This window comes from Toxorhynchites rutilus, chromosome 2, assembly GCF_029784135.1.
Source record: "Toxorhynchites rutilus septentrionalis strain SRP chromosome 2, ASM2978413v1, whole genome shotgun sequence".
NCBI lineage: Eukaryota > Metazoa > Arthropoda > Insecta > Diptera > Culicidae > Toxorhynchites > Toxorhynchites rutilus.
Window position 1 is genome coordinate 181,126,331 of NC_073745.1, and position 22,372 is coordinate 181,148,702.

A 22,372-nucleotide genomic window follows, 5' to 3' on the forward strand; every position below is an offset into this window, starting at 1 on the left:
AAATCATTGATGACACCCAGCAAGTTGATGGAAATTTACTGTTCTGGAAAGCTCCGATTGTTGTTTCATACATGGATTTTGACAAAGCACTACGCGAAGAATTGAACGGGAAAGCTCTTTCATCATTCTCATTGCCCTGAAGTCTCGCTTAAGTAGAAGGAATAACGATAAGGAGAAAAACGCATACTATACATATACACAAACGCATACAACCACCGGGCTCCGCTTGTACGCACACAGCGGCAAAATTTGCGGTCGGGATGTGGGTTCGTCAAGTCGATCGTCGTCACTGCTCGCTCAAAGTGAGTTAGAGAAGAGAACAAACTACACGCCATTGTGAAAATTGCAAGAAAATTGAGGTGAAATTTAGTATTAAATTTGTGATATTAAATGAAGACTGTGCTAATTAAGGTAAGCAAGATAACGTGTTTTGATAGTGCATTTGTGATTTTAGTCGATATTGATCGTAGTGACAAATTGTGTTATCCATGGGGGGCCAGAAGCAGTGGAAAAAAATGTGGATGGTTGCTATTTGAACTGAGCGTCTGTTTGATAGTGAGCTGTAAGACATGGAAAATTGAGGACTAAATGGTTGCAGAACGTTGGAAAAATAATTTGCAGACAATTATGATGATTTTATTCAGAGGAGCATATGAACTCGTGAGGAAATTAATGTTGAAAATTGTGGATAATGAACATCCGCCATTTTGTTTTATGTTGGCTTTGTTCATTTTCGGAAAATCAACCATAATTGTGTTCCTTTTCTGTAATGAGATTCGTTTTCCCAATGCATGTGTTTGTGCGAGTGAAGTTCGACACCGAGGTTTCGATAATGTGAAAAGGTCGTGTGCATGTGTAGAAAATATGTGCCCCGTAGCACAAACTGCTGCTGCTGCTGCTGCTGCTGCTGAGTATATATTTTTCAACCAGCTCCAATTCAGAAGTTCGGGTGAAAACGAGTATGATGTGTGTGCGCGCCTCATAGCAGCAGCAGCACTGTAATCAGAAGGGAATCACCGAGTTTGGTTACGGCCTGCCGGCGACAGCGCGGTTTGGTTCAGTGTGACGAACGGAAAGAGCAAGATCGCATCATACTGGTTTCACTTGAACAGACAAGGCAAGGCAAGAACAATCCACACACCGCACCACGGTTGAGCCCGAGGGCAACAACAGCAATTTGATCGTGCTATACGATTATCTGCAGGAGAGGCTGAAAATTGCCAGTCTCTAAGATAAATCATTTTAATGTTTTCGAATGATGTCATTTCGTGCGCCTGCTCACTGGGCACAGTGGAGGACAGGAATATTTGAACATATTCAAACAAAGTTCGCGGATGATTATTCGATCGGAGAGGCACATCCGACACAACAAATTTTTCGCGTATCGAAGGTGATGGATGAGAATTTGATAACTATCCAACTTACCACATAATGTTATTTATTAATTTAAATGCAATTGTGTACGTAAAAGTGTTTTTTTTTTTTCATATTGTCAATTTCGTTTTAAAACTAAAAATTGTCAGAACTATGACAGGCTGATGAATATTTAAAAATCCTCGGCAGAAATCGACACTGTAAGTCATTCATACATACACGTATGTTTCATGTTTGGGTGTAAGTCCAAAGCTCGTAAAGAGTATTATAACCCTCGGAGCATGTTACCACATTCGATCGAGAGTACCTTGTGTATGCTGAATGGGAGAAGTGTGTGAAAAGTTTCTTTTTCTGTGTTTGCTTCAGTAAGCTTCGTGTTCGGACGTCGTCTGTTCGCATGTGTACTTGATCGTGGGGTTGCTTTTGTCTCGACAACTGAGTCCAATCCGATATTAATCCTGTATAGCATTGGATCCCCCTTGCTTTCATTTAATCCGCGTCAACTAGGCAAGCCACAGTGGATATTTGCATGTATTATTAGCATTGGTCTGGCATAATTCATTGAATTATTATCCTCTTTTCTCAATTTGATTGATCATTTAATTGGTTTGTCTGTTCGTTCGTTCGCCTTCATTTTATTTGTTCGAATAATTCACGTTCGCGTATTCCTTTCAGACGAATGATAGTTTATATGAAGGTAAATACTTATCAGTTTGTCTCGAACATGATAACTGGTCTACATCATTAGCTTATCACTTTGATTTTTTTCATCACCGTGCGGTTATCTACTACGATGTTCTGTAGTTGTTGGTAAAATGCCTATAGTGTTGAAACGATTGTTGATTGCTGTCACGTATGAGCTGTGGTATGGGTCTATAAAATGACAGTTTTAAACATGAAAATTTTGTATTGCATGAATACCATTTCATGCGTAGTTTGTTGATATTCCGATTATCATTTGGTCGTTGTTCAGTCAGACTGGACTAAATAACAAAATAAGAAAAAAAAATTAATAGCAGCAAACAGTCAAGAATTTGTTGACCTACATTCTACATTTATCAGATCACACTTGTGTTGCAAACAGTCAGGTTCATGGCATAAATTTATTTTGACTGATCAGCAAAAACTAATAAAATTATGCAGTCAGAGTAGACCAAGAGCATACGACCATAGCGATAGACCTTCGACCTTCAGTTAACACGAGAAAGGAACTCGTATTAAAACACATTGTATATGCTTTAAGACAATTCATATTTATAGAAAATTTGGTCGAATATTTTATTATTATCTTGTTCATACACAGTGGACCAAGTGTCAGAGAGTGAACAAATGTAGTTACCAAACTTTTCATGGTTGATTTTCGCTTTTTCGCTAACCCGTTTGTCGTTGAAACATATTTTTTTAGAAAATCAAAAATTATACTTGAAAATAAATATATACTAATCGATTATTTTTGTTAAATAAAATACTGTTTCAAGCCGTGAAACCGTTTTTTTGTTTCATAGGTTTAGTGGGGAACATTGTACTGAATAAATTATATGATTTGATCATATCATGGTTCATTCATAGTGGACCAAGTCTCTGAATAATATGTTATTGTTCAGTCAGAGTGGATCACGTACACATAGCCAGTGGTAAAACCCTCTGGATTGACTTTAAAGAGGTTCTTTTTGTCATAATAATAGTATAAGTCCATGTTAATGTGTAACTAAGAGATGTAGAATAACAATTGGGAAGAATAATTGGAAGCTACTAAAACTACATAGCTTCAAACTTTGAGTTCGATTTACTTGAAATCATAAATTTGTTACTCAGTACGGTCTAACTGAACCCTGACCATTTTATTGTCAGTACAAGCTTTAATTCTTGAATAAATATGGGGTTGCAACAAAGTATTTATAATATGATATTTTGCATCAAATGTGACCCCAAAATTTTATTTTATTTTTTATTGATTGGTTCATATATTAGGTTTCCCCCATAGTTTCATTGATGGATTCCTAGTTATTCTGGTTCTTCCAACTGTATCGCACTACTTTTGATTGAAGTTGCATAGGCTTTTAACCCTTTGCCGTCGGAATTATTTTTACTTGAAAAAGCAGTGGTGTATAACTTTGTGAGATTATATGCAGAATAGGTATAATTAGATAAGTATTCATTCAAAAATGTGTTGTTTCCATATAAAAATACATGCTACTAATCGTATAATATTTTTCGAAACAGTCCCCAAAATGCAGTTCAGGTGTTCGCATGTATCTCCAAAATAATTAGGCGTCTTCTGGCTTTTATCCTTTTGTTTGAACATACATAACAATTCTCTTTGCCGCTTTACATGGAGTTTTAATTAGGCCTTTCCTCCAGCATGGGGCAAAAGGTTAAACTTTTAACGAGGATCGCTGAAACCATCAAATTTTCAAAGATGGCATTGTCATTGCAAGTATTTCAAATGAAAATGGTTACATTTCTTTTTATATGGAACAGTTGCTTCGCAAATCAAAAACTTCCCATGTTAGTTAGAATCACAATTTTTGGAACCCAACTGCATCCATTTCGGAAGTAACTCTGCGAAATTTCCCAACGTTGAATGATTTGACTGACTGTTAGTTTGGAATTTCCAACATCCTAAGCCAGAAACTATTTTTTGACAAAGCTTTCTATTTTATATTGATATGTTGTATCTGGTATTAACTCTCCTGTACTCAGGCGCAAAATCGTAGCTCGTATACTCACAGACTGTGCATGTATCTGTAATATTGTTGTTGTGTATTTTTAGGCGCTATGGAAATTTATTTAAAAGGAAAAGATATAATTCAATGAAAAAACTCCAGAAAACATTTTTTTCTTCATTCAGTTCCAATAGTCATTTAATTCAGCCACCTCATTGATTTTCGTTCTGTTAGACTGTATGGGCGAGTATCGGAGGGTTAAGTAAACAAGTTTTATTATTTGAAAAATGTTTTCTTTTTGCTACGATGTATCGTTCTTTATTTGTCTCAAATATATTACGATTTCCCAGTCTCATTGGAAAATAATATTATTACTATTGCTTGCATTAACCTTTTGCGGTCGTTTGTCTGCTCTCAGTCACCACGACAAGTAATCATACAAAATACTTTATTCAAACATGTAATAGTGTTCATTGTTTCTAAAAAATTTCAATTTTTAGTGAACCTTGTCTTGAATGTATACAGATTTTCTATTTTCTAGGTAACGGTACTCGGTATAAACAAAATATTATTTGCGTGAAAAGATAAAAGAGGACCCCCGTCTTCAAGAGAAATTAATTCCGACTGCGGAGGGTTAATACAGTACTGAAAAGAAAAACATTGAAAAAAGGAAACAAATAATCCTTGACCCAACATTTCGATGGTTGGCACTAAAAATCGTTTACAGGCGACGTGATTTGGCATGTTTAGAGCTTTGTAGTGTACATGCCGATATTGGATTCAAGTCCACGAATTGTGGATTATACTCCTGCAGTTTGATGCGGTTCGCGCAAATATAAATATAAATGATATAAAGCAGCAACAAAATCAAGCTCTCCCCGCTGGTGGTGAAGGCGGTCGCTCTTGACAAACTCATCAGCGAATTCGCATCGATGGGTGTTACAGCCAGCGTTGCCAATGTTCCAGTTTAATCTGGATTCTTCCAGTTTTTTTCTTGATCCAGTCATCCAGTTAAACCCTAAAATCTTCCAGTTTTTTTGGAATATCGTCCAGTTTTATTCAGTTTTTTATATGTGTGCTCTAGTTTTATCCATTATCTCTCCCTCCTCCTTCCTATCCCCTGAGTAATTTTATTTTCTGGAATTTATCGTTCGACCTTGGATCGATCTCTCTTTTCTGCAACAGGAGTGGTTTTAATTCGGTTCTTTCCATTTCGTTCAATTCGTCGGTGTTTTGTCGAAAATCACAAAACGAAGAGCTTTCCCGAATGCTAGAAACTTATCAAACTACTTCAATAACAGGGTAACACACAATTGTTAATCTTATTTAACAGCTTACCCAAGAATCAATGTGCTACACTGTGTTTCAATTTATATAAATATCAGATGTTCTAGGTCCTCCAAACCATTCTGAAGTTCAGACCAATTGATCTACCATTTCATTCACAACTGACAATGTTCATAGCAAGCAAACTTACCCAAAATAGTTCATAGAGTCCGCGTGCTATGCTGGCTTCGAGTTTATAAAACCATCAGATGTTACAGATCCTCCAAATCATTCTGAAGTTCAGAAGATCAAAGAGTAAATGGTTTTTATTGACTTTAATTGAAATAAATATAAAATCCATGTAACCTTGCTTCAGTTTACATCAAATGGATATTAGTTTCTCATGGTCACTCAAAAGAGTTTTAGTTCTAAATATCATTAATTTTATGCATAATTTCAACTCCCATAAATAGCTTATGCATACTTTGCATAAAATGCATGTGAACCATAGTGTATATTTTGCAAGAAAGCATACTATGTATATTTGTTCACAAACATTTTCTCAAGCAAGAGGAAATATTTAAGGATCCCTCATCTTGATCATGATACCAAAATTTGGTTTGGACAAGCCTAATATATGATGTAATTTAGCAATGAATAATACCAAAAAAATGATAGAAATAGCTTCTCAATACCAAAATTTGATAATTTCAATACCAAAGTAATACTTGAGCAACGTCGTTTTGGCATTGAATGTGGTTATTTGAGTATTGAAACAATATTAAGAGAAGTTGTTTATGGTATTTTACCTCGTAGCCCATGCTAATCCGTACATTTTTGAGGTATCGAACTATACGCAGTTTTGCGACGAATCTTCTGTCAGCGATTTCATGGAAATGAAGCGATAAATACGAGACTCTTCAAGTTTTGCCTAAATGAAACCATCCCTCAAATATAGTTTCACAATAATTACAGTACAGTTTTATAAAATACATATAAATACTACACGAAGTATAAAAAAATCAACTTCTCAAGCATTGAAATTCGGTCTTTTTCCAAACAGTTAATATTGTTTATTTCCGTCTTCATAAGGGCTTCGTTTGTGCCTTTGAGAATGCATCAATGCATTAAACTGCCGTTATGGCGAAGCAGACGTTAAGGTTTTGCACCAAAAAATTATTTGGGAATACTAAGCATCTTGAATATCTTACTGGAATGTTATAAGTTATTTGGGTTCGCGTGCCAGTCGCAAAACTGCCTTAAACTAGGATTGCATTTGCGCTAATATTGATCATAATGAAGCATTGCTACTGTTTTCGAGGTGCTTATTAACAAAAAGAGTTTATTTCTCTTGTTTAGTCATCAAGAAAGTAAATGTTCTGGAATTTTGTATGTGATTAGGTTTTGCTTGCCAGTAGCAAAACTTCCTCAACTAAGGGAGACAGCTGCGCTTATCTCGAGCATGAGAAAGTAATGCAACTCTTTTCGAGGCCAGTAATATTAACAGAAGCGTTTCTTTTGAGAATAGCGCAAAATGATGAGAAATGTTTATATTGCTAGTAGTTTCAAGCCACCAATGTATGGCTCTGTATGCATGCTATGGTGAACGCTTGTTTGGCGCTTGGTTCACGCTTAGTTTGTACGAACGATATCTAGAGGTGCGATTCCTTTGAGGCAATACTAAATAACATGTAGCATGATATTTGATACTTGAAAGTGTTGTCATTGTTGTTGTTTACATGCGGTGCCAAAGACATATTGATGTAGTTATGAGATATGGAATAATGGTGCTGGTGCAACATGTATATAATCGACTGTAGCCGAGTCTATGTCAATTTGGAAAAAGGCCACCGGAATAGCCTTCGAGGTAAATTTTCAATGCATTGACATGAAATAAATTGCGACATACGATTGTTTTGCGAGGGCAAGAATGAATCATCAATCAATTTTTGTCAACTGATTCTACAATGAAAAAATCATTTCAAAGATTATTCTACTAAGCAGTTGTTTCTAAAATTTCACAGCATTATAGAATAATATCCGAAGGTATAAACAAGCGACTTATATAAAATAACAGCGTAGTTCTACGTCAACAATGCGGTCGTATCTTGGACACAACCTCCTATAATTTTTTTTGTTTCAGATAACCAGAAAAGCTGAAATTGTGTACGCCATGGCACAATTTTTTTTTGAACCCTTCATCACTATTCTAATTATTAATATTTTTTTGTTTTATTGTTAAAATATAGATGAAAAAGTAATGATATAAAGGATAGAAAAAATATTCTTTGTAATAATATTGTATTGTTTCTTGAAACCATCGATTTCGTAGATCGTAAGGATCTCAAATACACAAATAAGTTTTGTAAATATGATGGAGCTCCAGTCAAGATCCTTTAAATTTGAAAACACATTCTTAATTTTAGGTGATTTTCGAAAAAAAAACAAAATTCTGATGTGATATTACCTTATGCGTTCTGAACGACGGAGATTAAATACGTATCTAGTGATATAGTTAAATGTCAATTTTAATTTAGTTACGTTCCAACTAGAGACTGAAGAATATAAAACATATGCGAAGTTGAAAAGTGAGATGAATATTCATTTGGCTAATTGGAGTTCGAATGCAGTTCATAATTTTCTCTATATCATTGTTATTTTTTCCAACAATATCGAAAAGGTTTTTAGGGCATACCAGAAAACTAGAGTTGAAAATCGTCGTACCCCAGTTCAACTCATTCGGAATGATATTAATGAACATTGAAAATAGAAGCGGTCCAAGAATAGAACCCTGAGGAACTCCATGAAAAATAGATTCAATGAATCTGTCGTTACGCAACCCAAGTCTCCGACTTCTTTTTGATTTTCCTTCTATTGAGAGGTGCATGTCTGTTAATGATTGATGAAAGTTCATTGTTCAGCATCTGCAATTTGCAAAGGTTTGGTAAATATTATTAACGTTGGTCGTACAGTTACCTCTCACATAATCAATGAGAGAAAAGTTGCAGCCACTCTTGTGACAAGTAGCGCAAACAATAAATTTACTTGATATTTTAAAGTTCTGCATTAACATTAACAGAAATTCAACGACTGGTATATGCTCAGAACTCAGCTGAGAACTGTTTTGAAAAAGCCAACCGTGCCATAAGTATGGAATTTAGTCGAACCCCGCTTCTTGGTTACACCAGGAACATCACCTTTAGTTGTTTGACTCGTTATGTGGTGGGACACATTGAAGCATTATTATTCCAAAAAATAAACCTCTACCTGTTTTCTCCTAGAGTCACTAACATTCTCTAAGTTAGAGAACGTTTCTCCTTCCAATTTAGTGATCGTATGAGCCAGTATGAGTTGCAGTAGTTCGTGCGCCTCAGTAGTCGCCGCTCATTCTGATCCTTTCGAAATGAATCGTAGAAGAATCAGACTGACGTCAGCATGCCTCATCAAGTGCTCCAAAGCGATCCAAATGTTGACATTGTGTTTAAAAATGATCTTTGGTGAGATTCGAACCGATGTACACTGGAAAGTAAATTTACAAAGTTTTTTCTAGGATCGGAGTAGATCGATTTTTACGAGTACAAAGAATCGATCCAAAATTATCAAAATGGAAAAAATTCGGTGTAGAACAGTCCCTGACTATTTCTCAATTCAAAAACTAACAATAATCGTAAAAGTATAGAAGAAAATGAGACTCAACTGTGGGAACAGCTCTATCAGCCACATTTCAATAATAGAGGTACTGCTCCAGCCAATGGGTCGAAAAAGGATATACTAGAACTTCTTAAAGGTTTGAAGCTTTCAAAATATAAACGTTATTGCACTTTTATTTCTTATTGCTTCGATTTTAAGTAATTAATATTTTGGAGAAAACAGGTTTGTAACTAATATCTATTAACAAAAACTATTTATTGGATTTGTTTGGACTACCGAAATTATCGGAAATGAAGATGAAGTATAGCAAAGAAAGTCACTTTTTATTTCTCAACCTTTTTTTTTCATTTTAGTCAATTGATAATTTTTCACACAATTTATATTAACAATATATCAATACTTGTATTGTATATGATAGTTTATTATATTTCCTTGACATACTAGCCGAATCGGCGAACTTCATTCCGCTCTAAATTATTTTTTCACATGATGTTTACTTCAAAAATGTGTTAGGAAAATGATATTTTTTTCTGTGTCAATTTTTATTGAGAACCTTACCGACATATTAGCTGAGAGCAACCCCTAAATTTTCATTCATCATATTTTTTCTCAGGGCTCGTCATTCCGGAGAATCTATTGCCATTGATTTGAGAAAAAATTATTTTTTTTTTCAAAAAAATTATTTTTTTTTCTCGTCATAAAACATTGATCGACGGGAAGAGACGAATACAACAAAATGAAGACGGTCAAGTTTGATCTTCAATTTTTATTTATATAGATATGCGAAATCTAATGGATATTTGCGATATAAATATTGATGTTATCATTTTTTAACAATACTAGTGCTTAGACCCACTATTACTGGAACACCTACCCTACTCGCCAGCCCAATTTGTCATTTTTTTTTATTTTTTCCTAATTTTCTGCGCGATAAGAACATATTTCGTACAACGTTTCTTGTTTCCACTGCCCAATCTATCGATGATGGCATCGCGTTGTTTATGGACGAGAAACTGATTTTAGAATTTTGCGATGTCCGTACACATATTGAGCATTTTGTTATAAACCTTATTTTCCTTAAAGAAGAATTATGATCATGGTTGGACCACCTCTGATCATGGTTTGCCCAAAAAAATGATCATGATTTGTCCGGTTTTAGAAATCTCCATTTTTTAATGAAAACATTCGAATTCACAATTAGATGTTGCATTTATCATTGCTTGAGTTTACTGTCATCATATTGATTCATTCATAATTTAGGCTTTCTTCAGAATATTGCCTTTTCTTGGGCATTTTAGAAGTGTTCACCTCAACACAATCAACACAGAAAAACCATACTTCTGCTATGCGCGAAGCACACCATAAACAAACATAAACAAACTGCAGCGCGCCAAGCGGTTGCCATAGAAATCATGTGGACAAAACAACATTATTGAATTGGACAACTCATGATCAGAATTGAGTTCATCAAAATGCGTTAATTTAAAGGTTTAGCTATGTAAATCCGATACAAATGTGAGCAAGCATGATGTTTACAATATTTATAAGTGTTGTAATCCAGAAAAGGTCTGAATACGTGCCAAATAATCATCTGGTGATCGATTAAAAGTTAGCTCGAATGAGGGGCGCATTGACACAAATAGAAGGTGTATTTTATAATCCTTTAAAACATGTGATTTCGTAAAAATATACTATCAAACTACTATAAATCATGTAAAAGGCAATTTCATTTATATGTTTCGAAACATTCGAAGGCCTTATTTGACACAGGAGCGCTGAATTAGAGCATTCAATTGGGCAAACCATGATCATATTTTCGACTGGACAAACCAAGATCATTTACACTATAATAGAGACAAAAATTATCAGACATTTAAAAATGAGGATGTCGTGAATAAATTGTTTGGTCTGCTATGATCATATCGTCAGTTTTCATCAAGGCGTTGTACTATAGGTGGACCGCAATGTCAAAATTGCTGTTCGGCCATTGCTCGTGAAAAAACAAATTTGTTTACAAAACAAGTCGTATCTTTTGGTGACAAATGCATTCGTTGGCAAAATAGCTGCTCGCGCTTTATTGTTTATTGTAAAATGTACTTCTGTTTGGCTCCCATCGGCGGGGAAAATAGTACTATCAGCTTACGGCGATGGTGACAAACAATAACGCTGATTGTGGCTCCACTGATTTCGCTCAGGAAGGAGGAGAATGCTGTGCATATACCTGGAAGGAGATCCGGAAAGAGCTTGTAACGGTAATTGGCTAGAGCAAAAGGAGGTTGTGCACTATATTCCACGAATATATATATTTGCTTATTTTTTCCTTCAATGATTTTGCTTAGCGAGTTGACATTGAAATCATAACCGCACACCCAAACAAAAAGTAAATAATTCTGAAAGTTACGTCTCGCTACTCGTCTCACGTCATGTCCTGAAAGTGTCAAGAACGAAACACCTATAGTTCAGCATCTTGGTTTTCATTTCGTGAGTTGATGAAGCTAATTATGCTAAATGTTTACATTTGTTTTATTCCATCAACTAGTTTACAATCGTGTCAGCTGGGTTAGCAACGTTTGATTTTTTTGAACGCATTTCCACGGATATTCTTTCATAGTGAAGAACATCTGTCACGAATGGTAGGAAAATTTTCGCTGCGAATGATCCAAGAAAAGGACGCTACAGCTTTCATCCTCCTCTTTTTTTGGGGTGATTGGCGGCGGTACAGTCAACACAAATCATCGTGTGGATACGACGAAGCGTTCCAAACGTAACATTTGTGCTGACGATGAACTGCTGCTCTGTACCCGGCAGAGAACACCCGGGGGTGAAATACTGTGCTATAAATTGGGGTGTATATGTGAAGAGGAGAATAGGAGGATAGCTTCAATGGAAATAAAGTTGTGCATGTTCGATCTTTTGTGTCGCATTTTCCCCATCCTAAAGGTTTTTTTTGTAAAATTGAATAGATGCATTTCTCATTGCTATATTTGGAGAAGTATATTTCTGCAGGGGAGAGAGGGATTATAGCCGCCCGGCGATGAATTGAGGCAGCTTGATACAAGGGCAGTAAAAGGCTGAAATTTTAGGGTGAAGCTAAACAGGAAATGAGTTACGCATACATCGAAAGGTGGCCCCGTATTCAAGTTGAAACTTGAAGAGGGTGCAGGTAAACCCCTGGCATCCAATTTTCATGCGGCGATTCTCTTGTTTCACTCTTTCCAACAGCCGGAGCTTTTTTTTGTTAGTGCTCAGCTGCTATTCGTCAGGAGAAAATATGACTGAAAGCAACAAATATCTTGTTTTGTGAATTGTTTCGAGACTGTATACGCCTAAAGACGCCAACGATAGTGGCGCAGAGAAAGAACGAGCAAGCATAAAAATTAGGAACTATGAGATTCTATTTGTCGATTTTTAGGAACATGTTTTCCTCCCGTTTGGTTTTTGTGCCCACGCGAAAAACAAAAATGGATCTATTCTATATTGGATTCAAGATAAACTAATGAAAATGGGGAGTGGGTGTTTATATGGTTTTAAATCGAAATGAGAAGTCGCTTTACCTGCTGTAGTTTATAACAAACATCAGTTTACTATCCCCTACTTCACATTTACATCCAAATCAAAGCGTATGAGTATCCACAGCAAACACGGTGGTGTACTCAATAACGAGGGCAGAGCTGTGTGTGTCGTTGCCTGAATCAAAAAACAAGTATGAGGATGAAAAATTTCCCCGAATCCTACGGCTCAGTTGGGACGTCTTTTTATACATCTCTTCTACTACCCCTTGCTATGATACTCTCCATAAGTCGTCTGACCGTTACAATGTTCCCTCTGGCCTAATCGGAAAGCTATGATGTTTCTCAGTTTCGTGGAATGCAGCGTCTGTTGGTGTATGATAAGTTTTGATTTTTTTTTTGCCTTTTTGGAACGTACTTTTCCTGAGAGCGAAATATATAACTTAAGCTCTCTCTGGATTGAATATGGATCGAATGAATGTGCTTTTCAAAAAGCTGGAATAGTACATATTAACTTAGCATAGTACTTCAAACATTTCTGGATGGTTATAATGATGTTTATTTTATTTAGAAACCAGTTTGAAATTTTCGTCGTCGAAACAAATTTTGGAGCCAAGATTTAGAATTGATCAACAGATAATTGAAACCATTTGCGGTAGATATTCGGATACTCGGGAGCAGAAGGCAATGCACGGTGCTCATGCGATACCAAGTCAAGCGGCCACAAATAAACAAAGTATGCTTTGTAGTGCATTTTGTCTCTAAAATCCCTCCTACTACTTTCAAAAGTTAAGAATAAATTGAGAATTATTGGCGATTCTTAGCAAATTTCTCTTTGTGTAAAATGAGATGCACGGCCTGTGCGGTTTCCGAAACTTCAACCTTTTAAGAGGCAGTAGTGAAGTATTTCAACCCCGCAGTCTACTATTTAAGTTGTAAAAGAACGGAACAAATCCAAACGCTTCGATGGATCACATATTGACTAAGTTCACTACTCTGCCGAGCATCCTAACGCCCTATGATTTGCAAGAGCAGTTCTTTCATACTCATTTCCCCACGAGTGGGACTCGATGTTGTTCATCAAATCCATTTCCCGGTAGTCGTAGATACGTTTTTTTGTATTCATTGCTGTGTAGCGACAAGTAACCAAGATGAGCTTATTTGAAAAATTCTCCTGAACATGAATCGGATACTTTACGCGTTACGTGTCCAACTATAGTAGAACCCCGATTATCCGCAAAATAGTCGGGCTAGGCCATCGCGTATAACGAAAATCGCGGATAATGCAATATAAGACTAAAATGGAGGTACAAACACAAAAAATATATATTTTATCATGAAAACTATGTTTAATCAATACAGAAATTATTGAACAATCAATCTGTAAGGTCGTGTACATCAGTGATCAGATAATGTGAAAGTCATGACCAAAACAAAAAAACAAGACTACCATTCACTGACAAATTTCGGGAAGGTTTGTAGATTTAATAGGGAACTCACTTTCGCGGATAATCCACACCGGATCAACCGCTCGCGGATAATCGAGGTTCTACTGTATTTGAATTCTATAGAAAGGGACCGCTCCTATGTCAAGACTTGCCTTAATTTGAAAGAAAGGTTCGGCATTCGAAAGCTCAACATAATGTATAGTAATAATGTAAATAATGCAATCAAGAACAATTTTCAATTACCTTACATTACATCAACTCATTTGGAGGGAAAAGGTATTGCAAGGAACAAAATAACAAAACCAGGTAGCTGTCATGTCCAGAGTTGCCACACGTACAGATTTATCTGGAAAGATACAGATTTTTTTTTGTTATTTTTGGTACAGATTCTGTACGGTACAGTGTACAGATTTTCGTCAAAAAGTACAGATTGGTACAGATTTTTTCCGCGTGTAAAATTTCTTACATTCGAATAAAACAACATTATGGTACATGATGACTGTTACGCCGCAGTATCGCTTGGAGCGATTTAAAAAAAAAATAAATTCATGATAGTACGCAATCTAAATTAAAAAAAAAACTATGTATAAGCATAAACACGCGAAGTGTAAAATGTAGTATTCGTTGTGAAAAATATATATTTTTTCATGCTAAAGATCTAAGAACCATCGAAGTTTCAAAGATAAGTCAGTGCATAATCGAGGATATGCTGTATGAAGCGGCAGTCGAATGTGATTGGTTCAAAAATCAATTCGGCATTTTCCAACTGAAAAATAAACTACAATCTAAAGCTGTTTGGAGAATAGATAACTGCACTGATAATTGAGAAGTTTTCTTCTAGATTTAAGACCTTCTTCCTGTCGCGGAACGCAACATCTTTCGATCGACCAATGGAGCAGGGACTAACTCGAAATATAAAAACAATCTACCGTAAAAAAATCAAATGAAAATCATCGCAAGTCAGAGAAACCGAACAAGACGCTGAGAAAAAATCATTGAAGGGTGTAGTATTCTGGCTTTTTGGGTCTCAACAGCATGTTTCATCAATCATAATCATCAAATCAAATAGACGTGGCGCAGTTAATGAATACGAAGTTTCTTTGTTAAACTTGTTTATGATTTCTGATCCTGAGACTCAAAGAAAAAATAATGGGTCACAGTGACATATCTTTATCAGTATAGAGAATGGACAATCAGAAAGGGATAAAGATAGTGATTCAGAGAAAAATGAAGATAAAGAAGAAATTAAATGGATACAAGTATCAACAGAAAATAGCAACTCTGAAATATGTGATCTAATAACATCAACTGAATGCAATTCACACAGAACGACAGTCAAAAGCTTCAGTGTCTCGATTGAATGGACAGAACAAATCACTGGAAAAATACGTGAAATTGCTACGAGAAAAGCTCTGCAACAACAGTTTTGATATGTTATGTTGTGTTACGTTGTGTTTTATAACAGTTCATGTGAGAAATGACGAAAAATATTAAACACTATCATACATATTGGAGAAAAAGTTTTACACGTTACGTGTCCAACTATAGTTTGCCACACAATAATTTTTTTTTTCTATTTCAAATATATCACGTTTCCATTATATTATGCGAAAAACTATTCTGAACGTGATATAACAGAAACGTTACTGTACCAGATATAATGGTTTATGACTAGAGCGATTGACGAGCCACTTTCACTAACGTTGTAATTCTATTGAACGAACATCAGAAGGAGAACCACGGTCGAAAAATCTGCAATGCACTGAAATTGATGGTTGAGTTGGTCCTGGAGGTTCATAGAACTGAGATTATCCTGAAGACATTGCGCTGAAAGCATTGAACATCGAGAAATATCATCATAAGCACCTAGGTCGATTATTCAGTCATTAAGCAAAGTCAGGAATTAGAAGCATAAGCATGTATACGTGTGCATCCCGCAAAGCCAAGTTTCATCAAGCTTTAGCATCAAGAAACCCGGGGGTCAATACGATACTCGAGAATTTGAAAAAAAAAATGATAATGCTCCCAGGGGCTGGGATTCTCCTGAAAGCGTTGAACATCGAGTATTAAATAGCACCCAAAAGTCGATTATTTCTAGAATCTGGGCGATTGTCCGACAATTGGTTAGTCAGGCATTCAAAGCACGAGCATGCAGAAAGTATGCTATGAATTGGTCAAAACTATGCAAAGTATATTTTTTACGAAAGTATTTTGTTTGTTTGGAATTTAAATGTTCACGTTGTTTCTCGAACACGATATCATGCAGACAGTATCAAAAACGATGAAACGCAGTGAAGTTCGTTTTTTCCAACATTAGATGCAAAGTTTAGGTAGCCTTTGAAGGAATCACTCACATCCAACTCATCGAACATTGGTAGGAAGGCATTGACATAGTCGATTTCCATCCAGGACACGATCATGGGCGAGCGATAAGGAAGCGAAAACGGAGTGCACATTGCGTGGAAACGATAGAGAGACCGTTCAAAAATAACAGAATTTCTTCGTTTGCTCCAGGATGCCAAAAATTTCTCGAATGTACGTGATTTCTACCCTTTCCGACGCCGCAATCTTCGCTTAGGAATAGCAATAACTAGTAACTTGAATTCAGCTTTGTTTAAAAAAAAATAAGCTGTAATGTTTCAAAAAAAGATTTCAATTATTTTTTCTCCAAACAAATAATTGTTTGATTCATTTTTTATGAATAAATTTATGGTGCCTCATTCTGTAGTTGTAGGCCTTGATCTTGGTTGGCATGATAATACAGCTGTCATCATATGTAACTTTCAAAGCATGATGTTATAGGATAGTTTGTGCAATTTCTCCGGCAGATGTACAAATTGTTATTGGGGTCCGTGAAACGTTTTTCGCCTATCCTTTGGAATTTAATATAAATGTGTGCGAGAGAGAAAGAGAGAGGCCACAACATGGCAGTTTCCTTTTTCTGTGTTCAATGCATTTCCCTCGTATGCCGATTCTCGTCGTTGTCCCCATTACTTAAAGTAAGCTCGCAGACCCACACAAGCATAACAAGTAAGCCATCGGAGTGATATTCAATGTGTGGTGGAAGGTTTTGAATGTACGTACACATTCTCTTCGTCAAACGGAGGAGATATTTTATGAGGCTCCCGTTTTTCATGTCACGCGTACGATGTATGAGCTCTCTTCTCCATTGTGTGAGTGGATAGATATGGAGCTTCGCAACAAAATCAACAGAAAGGTTCGATATTGCTTTTGTATGGAAAATACATACGTTTAGCATAGCTGGAGTTACCGCTTGACACAACGAATCTTAATATGCTGAAGGTGTGTATGTTTAGGAACAGCGTTATAAGACTATTGAAACATTCGCTGCGAAATTTTTGGCGTGGGTTCATACTTTATGTTAGTGAAACTTTATTTTAAACGAGTACTGAAACTCATCGTTCCATATGAAGTGGACTCAAATTCTAAATATGTTTACGTTTATGTTTACTAATAATTTGGCTCTGTGAGGAAACCTCCTTTTTCAGCGTAAGGAGTAAGGGAACAATTAGATTTTTATTAAATACTAAAATTTTAATTGATATTCAGTTTGTTCCCAATCGCCTGTGTGAAATTTGTGTCCTCCCCGTTCTGTTCGTTCCTGCAACATTTATGTTTACGGCAACACTGCTCTTGAATACATGCGCCAGGTTTTTGTGTTTGTAACAACCATTAATGCTCTGCCTGCTGTGTATGCTTGCTTGTGGAAAGATGAACCATTCGCTGCAGCTGCTAATAGAGTGGTATTGTACAGAATCGCGGTAGTCTTTGCCGCGTTGTCGTTGTTTTTGGTTGGCTTCTGTACTCATCGTGAAAGCTTCGCAGCGGAAGAAAAAAAGGGGAAAAACAAAATTAAAGCGAGTGTATATATTCTGAACGAATACTAAGATATCACGCACAATTTCGCAGTGATTTTGAGGAACTTGGGGCGAACGTCGTCGTAGACTGGATATTTCATTCTAAGTGCCATAAAATAGTAGTCTATTTCGTCTTAGAACCTGTGAAACACGTCTGGAAATTGAAACATTCGTCACCTCGATGCTTTTCCCGCAGCAATGTGATTTCCTGCCGCCTGTTTAGTTGAAAAACAGCACGTACTAAGAGAGGATGATGATTTGCATTTAAGTGGGTCGCCATTTTCTTTAAGTTTTCCGTTTGTGAGTATTGGGAATTTGTCTAGAAAAAGTTACTATGGATATGCGTGATTTTTTTATCGGAACTAAATGATTTTCGTGAAGCTTTTATTCAGTGGTACGCTATAATATACAAGTTGAACGGAATGTACTCAAATATATTGGCTACTTTTGGAACGTAGTGATCGCGTAAACAAGTGCCTGTTTGGTTCGCTCTAAATACGACGATTTTCAATTTGATTAAACTTTCAATGTTTGTTTATTGATAAATTTACAATCAATTGGTATCCGGATATGAGTTAAACGGAGTAAACTCGTTGAAAAATTAACACAACGTGCCTTTGGATTTGGGTTTCTTTTTAAACTTGTGTCAGACGAAAAGTGCGTCATTGCTACCTTTATTTGGAGTTCATTTTGTGTCGTTCTTTTGCCTTGTGATTGAACTTACAAGATCGCATGTAGGAGGCAATTTTTTTTCCTTCGTTCTTCATAGTATGCTTCTTGCTGGTATTTTATTGTTACACACACATAGTAATTTCCGCGGTAGTGTTGGTGATAACCATAAAACATTGTGTGAGATTATTATTTGTGCTAAGTAGAATGCAAATCGAAGAAGAATGTTGTGTGTTGTCTCGGGCGTAGGGTTGATTCCATAGATTTTCACTTACACCCTGTGCACGCAGTGCAAATACTACAAAACTGATTTCTAACGCATGTTATAAACCAGTTCCCTTCTAACTAGATTTGACCTGTAAACCTCATCGAAATAGGGAAGCGCGCACGTGACGCAACCGGTTGAAAAATGTTTGCTACTTATTGGGGACATCAGTGTTATGAATTTGTGTCTTCTGGTTGTGACGTTCCCTTTATCGAAATAATGGCACAATTATAAATTTGGTATTATTTGTAATACTTTTTCTTTTTATTTCAGAACCAACATTTATAAAGAGCAACACACAAAACAATGGATGATGATCAACAGTTCTGTCTACGATGGAACAATCACCAGAGCACACTTATCTCCGTGTTTGATACACTTTTGGAGAATGGAACGTTGGTGGATTGCACATTGGCGGCCGAAGGAAAATTCCTTAAGGCACACAAAGTTGTTCTCTCAGCGTGTAGTCCGTATTTTGCGGTAAGAAAAAACAAGTGTGATGAAACTATTTCGTTCTTATTACACTAAGCATGTTATATCCCAACAGGCACTACTCTCGCAACAATACGATAAACATCCCATCTTCATACTCAAAGATGTGAAATTCCAAGAGCTTCGTGCCATGATGGACTATATGTATCGTGGCGAAGTGAACATCTCACAAGATCAGCTGGCTGCACTATTGAAGGCAGCAGAGTCTCTACAAATCAAAGGTCTGTCCGACAACCGGGGCTCTTCCTCAAATGCACCATCGCAGTTAAAACAGCAGCAGCCGAGTGAGACCTCCACAACAAAAACGCTACCGCCGCCCGTACCTGCAAATAAGGTATGTATTCATTGCGCATAGCTATCAAGTAGCAATGGTTCATTTTTCCCATTTTCGTAACATTAGGCACCTTTAACAATCGAAAATAAGAAGCCTTTGAAAGCGGAATTAGGCGATTCGGATGTATCCGGTTCGCGAGAAGGCTCCACTAGTCCCACATTACGGAAGCGTAAGAAAATTCGGCGAAGGAGCGTTGACACTAACAACCTAATAGGTGAGTTCCTCATGTTTAATATTTACAACTTTGTTCGTATACCTTCAATTCCTTAACCAAGCGCATAGGAATTCGTTCATCATTCCAATGACAATACATTGCAACCATATCGAATTGTGTTACTCTTCCATAGATAATCATGACCAGCATTCAAATTCCTCATCACATTCAATGCACACATTGCAACCACAAGCACTAGCATTGACGTCATCGTCGATTGTAGCCAGCGTACCCGCGGCTAATTCTACCTCCCTATCGTCATCAACCACATCACCCTCAAACAACAGCACGAACGTGTTGGTCATGTCTGCCGCAGCGGCTGCTGCAGCTGCTGCCGCTGCTGCTCTCAAAAAGACTGAACCCGTTCAACAACAGCAACAACAACAGCAACAAGTTGCTGAAGCATCGAAATTGCAATTAGTGGCGAAGCATCAAAGTCAGCAACAACAACAGTCGCAACAGCAGCAACAACAACAGCAGCAGGCACAGCATACGGATGACGAAGAACGAAGTGGAACTGAACAGGGTGATGGCCAATGCGATCGAGACAGTGACAACGATATAGATGAACCTCAGAGCAAACGCCAAGCACAGGGAACGGGTTCGATTGATAGTCAAGACAGTAAATCAATCAACCAATCCGAGCTGATGATCGAACCAAAAAATGAATATGATGACGGTCAGGATGAAAATGTGGAAGATTTAACGCTGGACGAGGAGGAATTGTTGGATGATTTGGATCAGGCAGGGCCAAGTCACGGAGGAGAAGGATCTAGTCAAGGTAATTTTGGCGCTAAATCCACGTAGGAAATTTCAAATTACAGCTCACATCTGTTTCATGTTACTTCCTAACAGGTTATGCTCAGTGGCAAATGGAACGAGAACAAAGTGAGGCGTTCATGGCTGCTCAAGACGCTGTTGGTGGACAACATCGAGACGCACAAGGTAAGCTAATTTTCCTATCCTGACAGTTACGATGCATAAAACATTCGATGGGCGAAAGAAAGTATCGTACTTTAAAAAGAAAAAAGTACATAAATTGTCATCATATAAACGAGCAATATTCTGCATTGAACACGTCTTTCGCTTAGATAGCGTACCTCTTTCTATGTACGTGTAATGAAAAAATATGTTTATTAGTATCATGAATTAGGTATCTGCGTTTGGAATTCATAATGACATTGAACCAGCGTTGCTCACTAATACGATACAAGTTAATTCCTCCGATAGTTTTATGGATCGTATGTCTATAATGTTTTTCTCTTTTTAATAACTTGCCAAACCGAATGCAATAAAACGAATATAAAAGTAGTCGAGAAAAAATAACCAACACGTCAGTGTATCAAAACAAGAGAGAATCAGAGAACCCATCAGCAGCGTTTTTTTCCTTCTCTGCTGTTGCCTTTGCGAAGTATACGAGAAAACGAGAATAAACGTATAAATATATGGCACACAAAGTGTTGACGAAAAAGATTGAAGTCATGAATTTTATTTCCTTTGCGTAAGGTACTGACTGGATGGGCAAGTAAGGGAGCGCCGTGCATGATTAACAAACAAAAAAGGCATGATGATTACTCTTGTACGACTACATGCAATGTACGGTACAAGAATCGTGTAGGCGCGTGGGTGGCGCCTGGCATTTACAATTATTTATAATACTTATTGGTATATTTATGACCGTGGTTGCCCTCAAGTTTGCATCTGAGGGAAAAATCTCACTTATTCAAATGGCTTTGGCGACGATGTGGTTTCAAGCAACAACAACAACAACAAAAAGTTCACTGAAGGCGCAGTTCTTCTCTAATGTGGACATATTTCTCGCGCTTGTATGTGCGATAATCACACCATTCTCGAAAGTGTCACGTCAAATGAAAAGCTTCGTGCGTTAGGCTACGTTTTCTATTTTTATGGTCACATGTTGGCTTTTTGTTTTGTGTTTTACGTTTTTTTTTCTTCTCGTATATTTTACATCTTCATGTTATTGTTAACCTTCATTTAGTTTAACTACACAAACATTGGTTGACCGCGTTGCGGTGCGAATCGCTGCATCGTGCATTGAATTTGAATTTATGCGGATGCATTCGCATATAAAGATTTTCGTGGCATTGACAATGAATTACACGTAGAGTGTCTCGCGAGTCACGATGACAATGTTGGTTATTTTTTCTTGTCTATATTGCTGTAGTGTTTTATTAATAATCCTTCAAGTACTATATCATTTGAGTAATTATTGGCGATTGTGTAGAATAATTTTGTTTGTTTGTTTTGATTTTTTTTGTATCTTTTATCTTGGGCCAAGCTAGAGTACACACGATCGAAAATTTTATGTTTCATTCGTTCAGTTATTTTAATTAAAATTCAAACTCTTTCGGTCGTATGTACTCGTTTGGCAATGACAGCGTACTTCAACTATAATTCATTCATTATTATGTTTTCTAAACAATATGACGTTTGAATATATAATTTCACCTTATTATATGAGGGTGGAGTTGGATACATTCGTATGGTTATGGTTCTCAGTTTTATTATCCTTAATCATTATGCAAGGTTGTGGTTAGGCTATTTAGTATGACGATTTAATTCCCGTCATGGTCGTTATTCCCTGG

General features: G+C 36.7%; 1 protein-coding gene across 4 annotated transcripts in view; it reads left to right on the forward strand.

The window, feature by feature from the left end:
- The first annotated feature begins 255 nt into the window (after positions 1 to 255).
- Positions 256 to 22,372, forward strand: part of LOC129765140 (longitudinals lacking protein) — a 42,687-nt gene continuing 20,570 nt past the window's right edge. For 2 of the 4 annotated variants that reach the window (XM_055765024.1, XM_055765028.1), the window contains exons 1-6: positions 256 to 411; positions 19,000 to 19,206; positions 19,274 to 19,552; positions 19,619 to 19,766; positions 19,900 to 20,547; positions 20,622 to 20,711. In XM_055765024.1, the coding sequence (XP_055620999.1) occupies positions 19,033 to 19,206; positions 19,274 to 19,552; positions 19,619 to 19,766; positions 19,900 to 20,547; positions 20,622 to 20,711 (1,339 nt within the window). In that variant the 5' untranslated portion in view covers positions 256 to 411; positions 19,000 to 19,032. Of the gene's footprint in view, positions 412 to 17,694; positions 18,093 to 18,999; positions 19,207 to 19,273; positions 19,553 to 19,618; positions 19,767 to 19,899; positions 20,548 to 20,621; positions 20,712 to 22,372 lie in introns of those variants that run through there. The other 2 variants (XM_055765026.1, XM_055765027.1) reach the window with 2 other exon arrangements.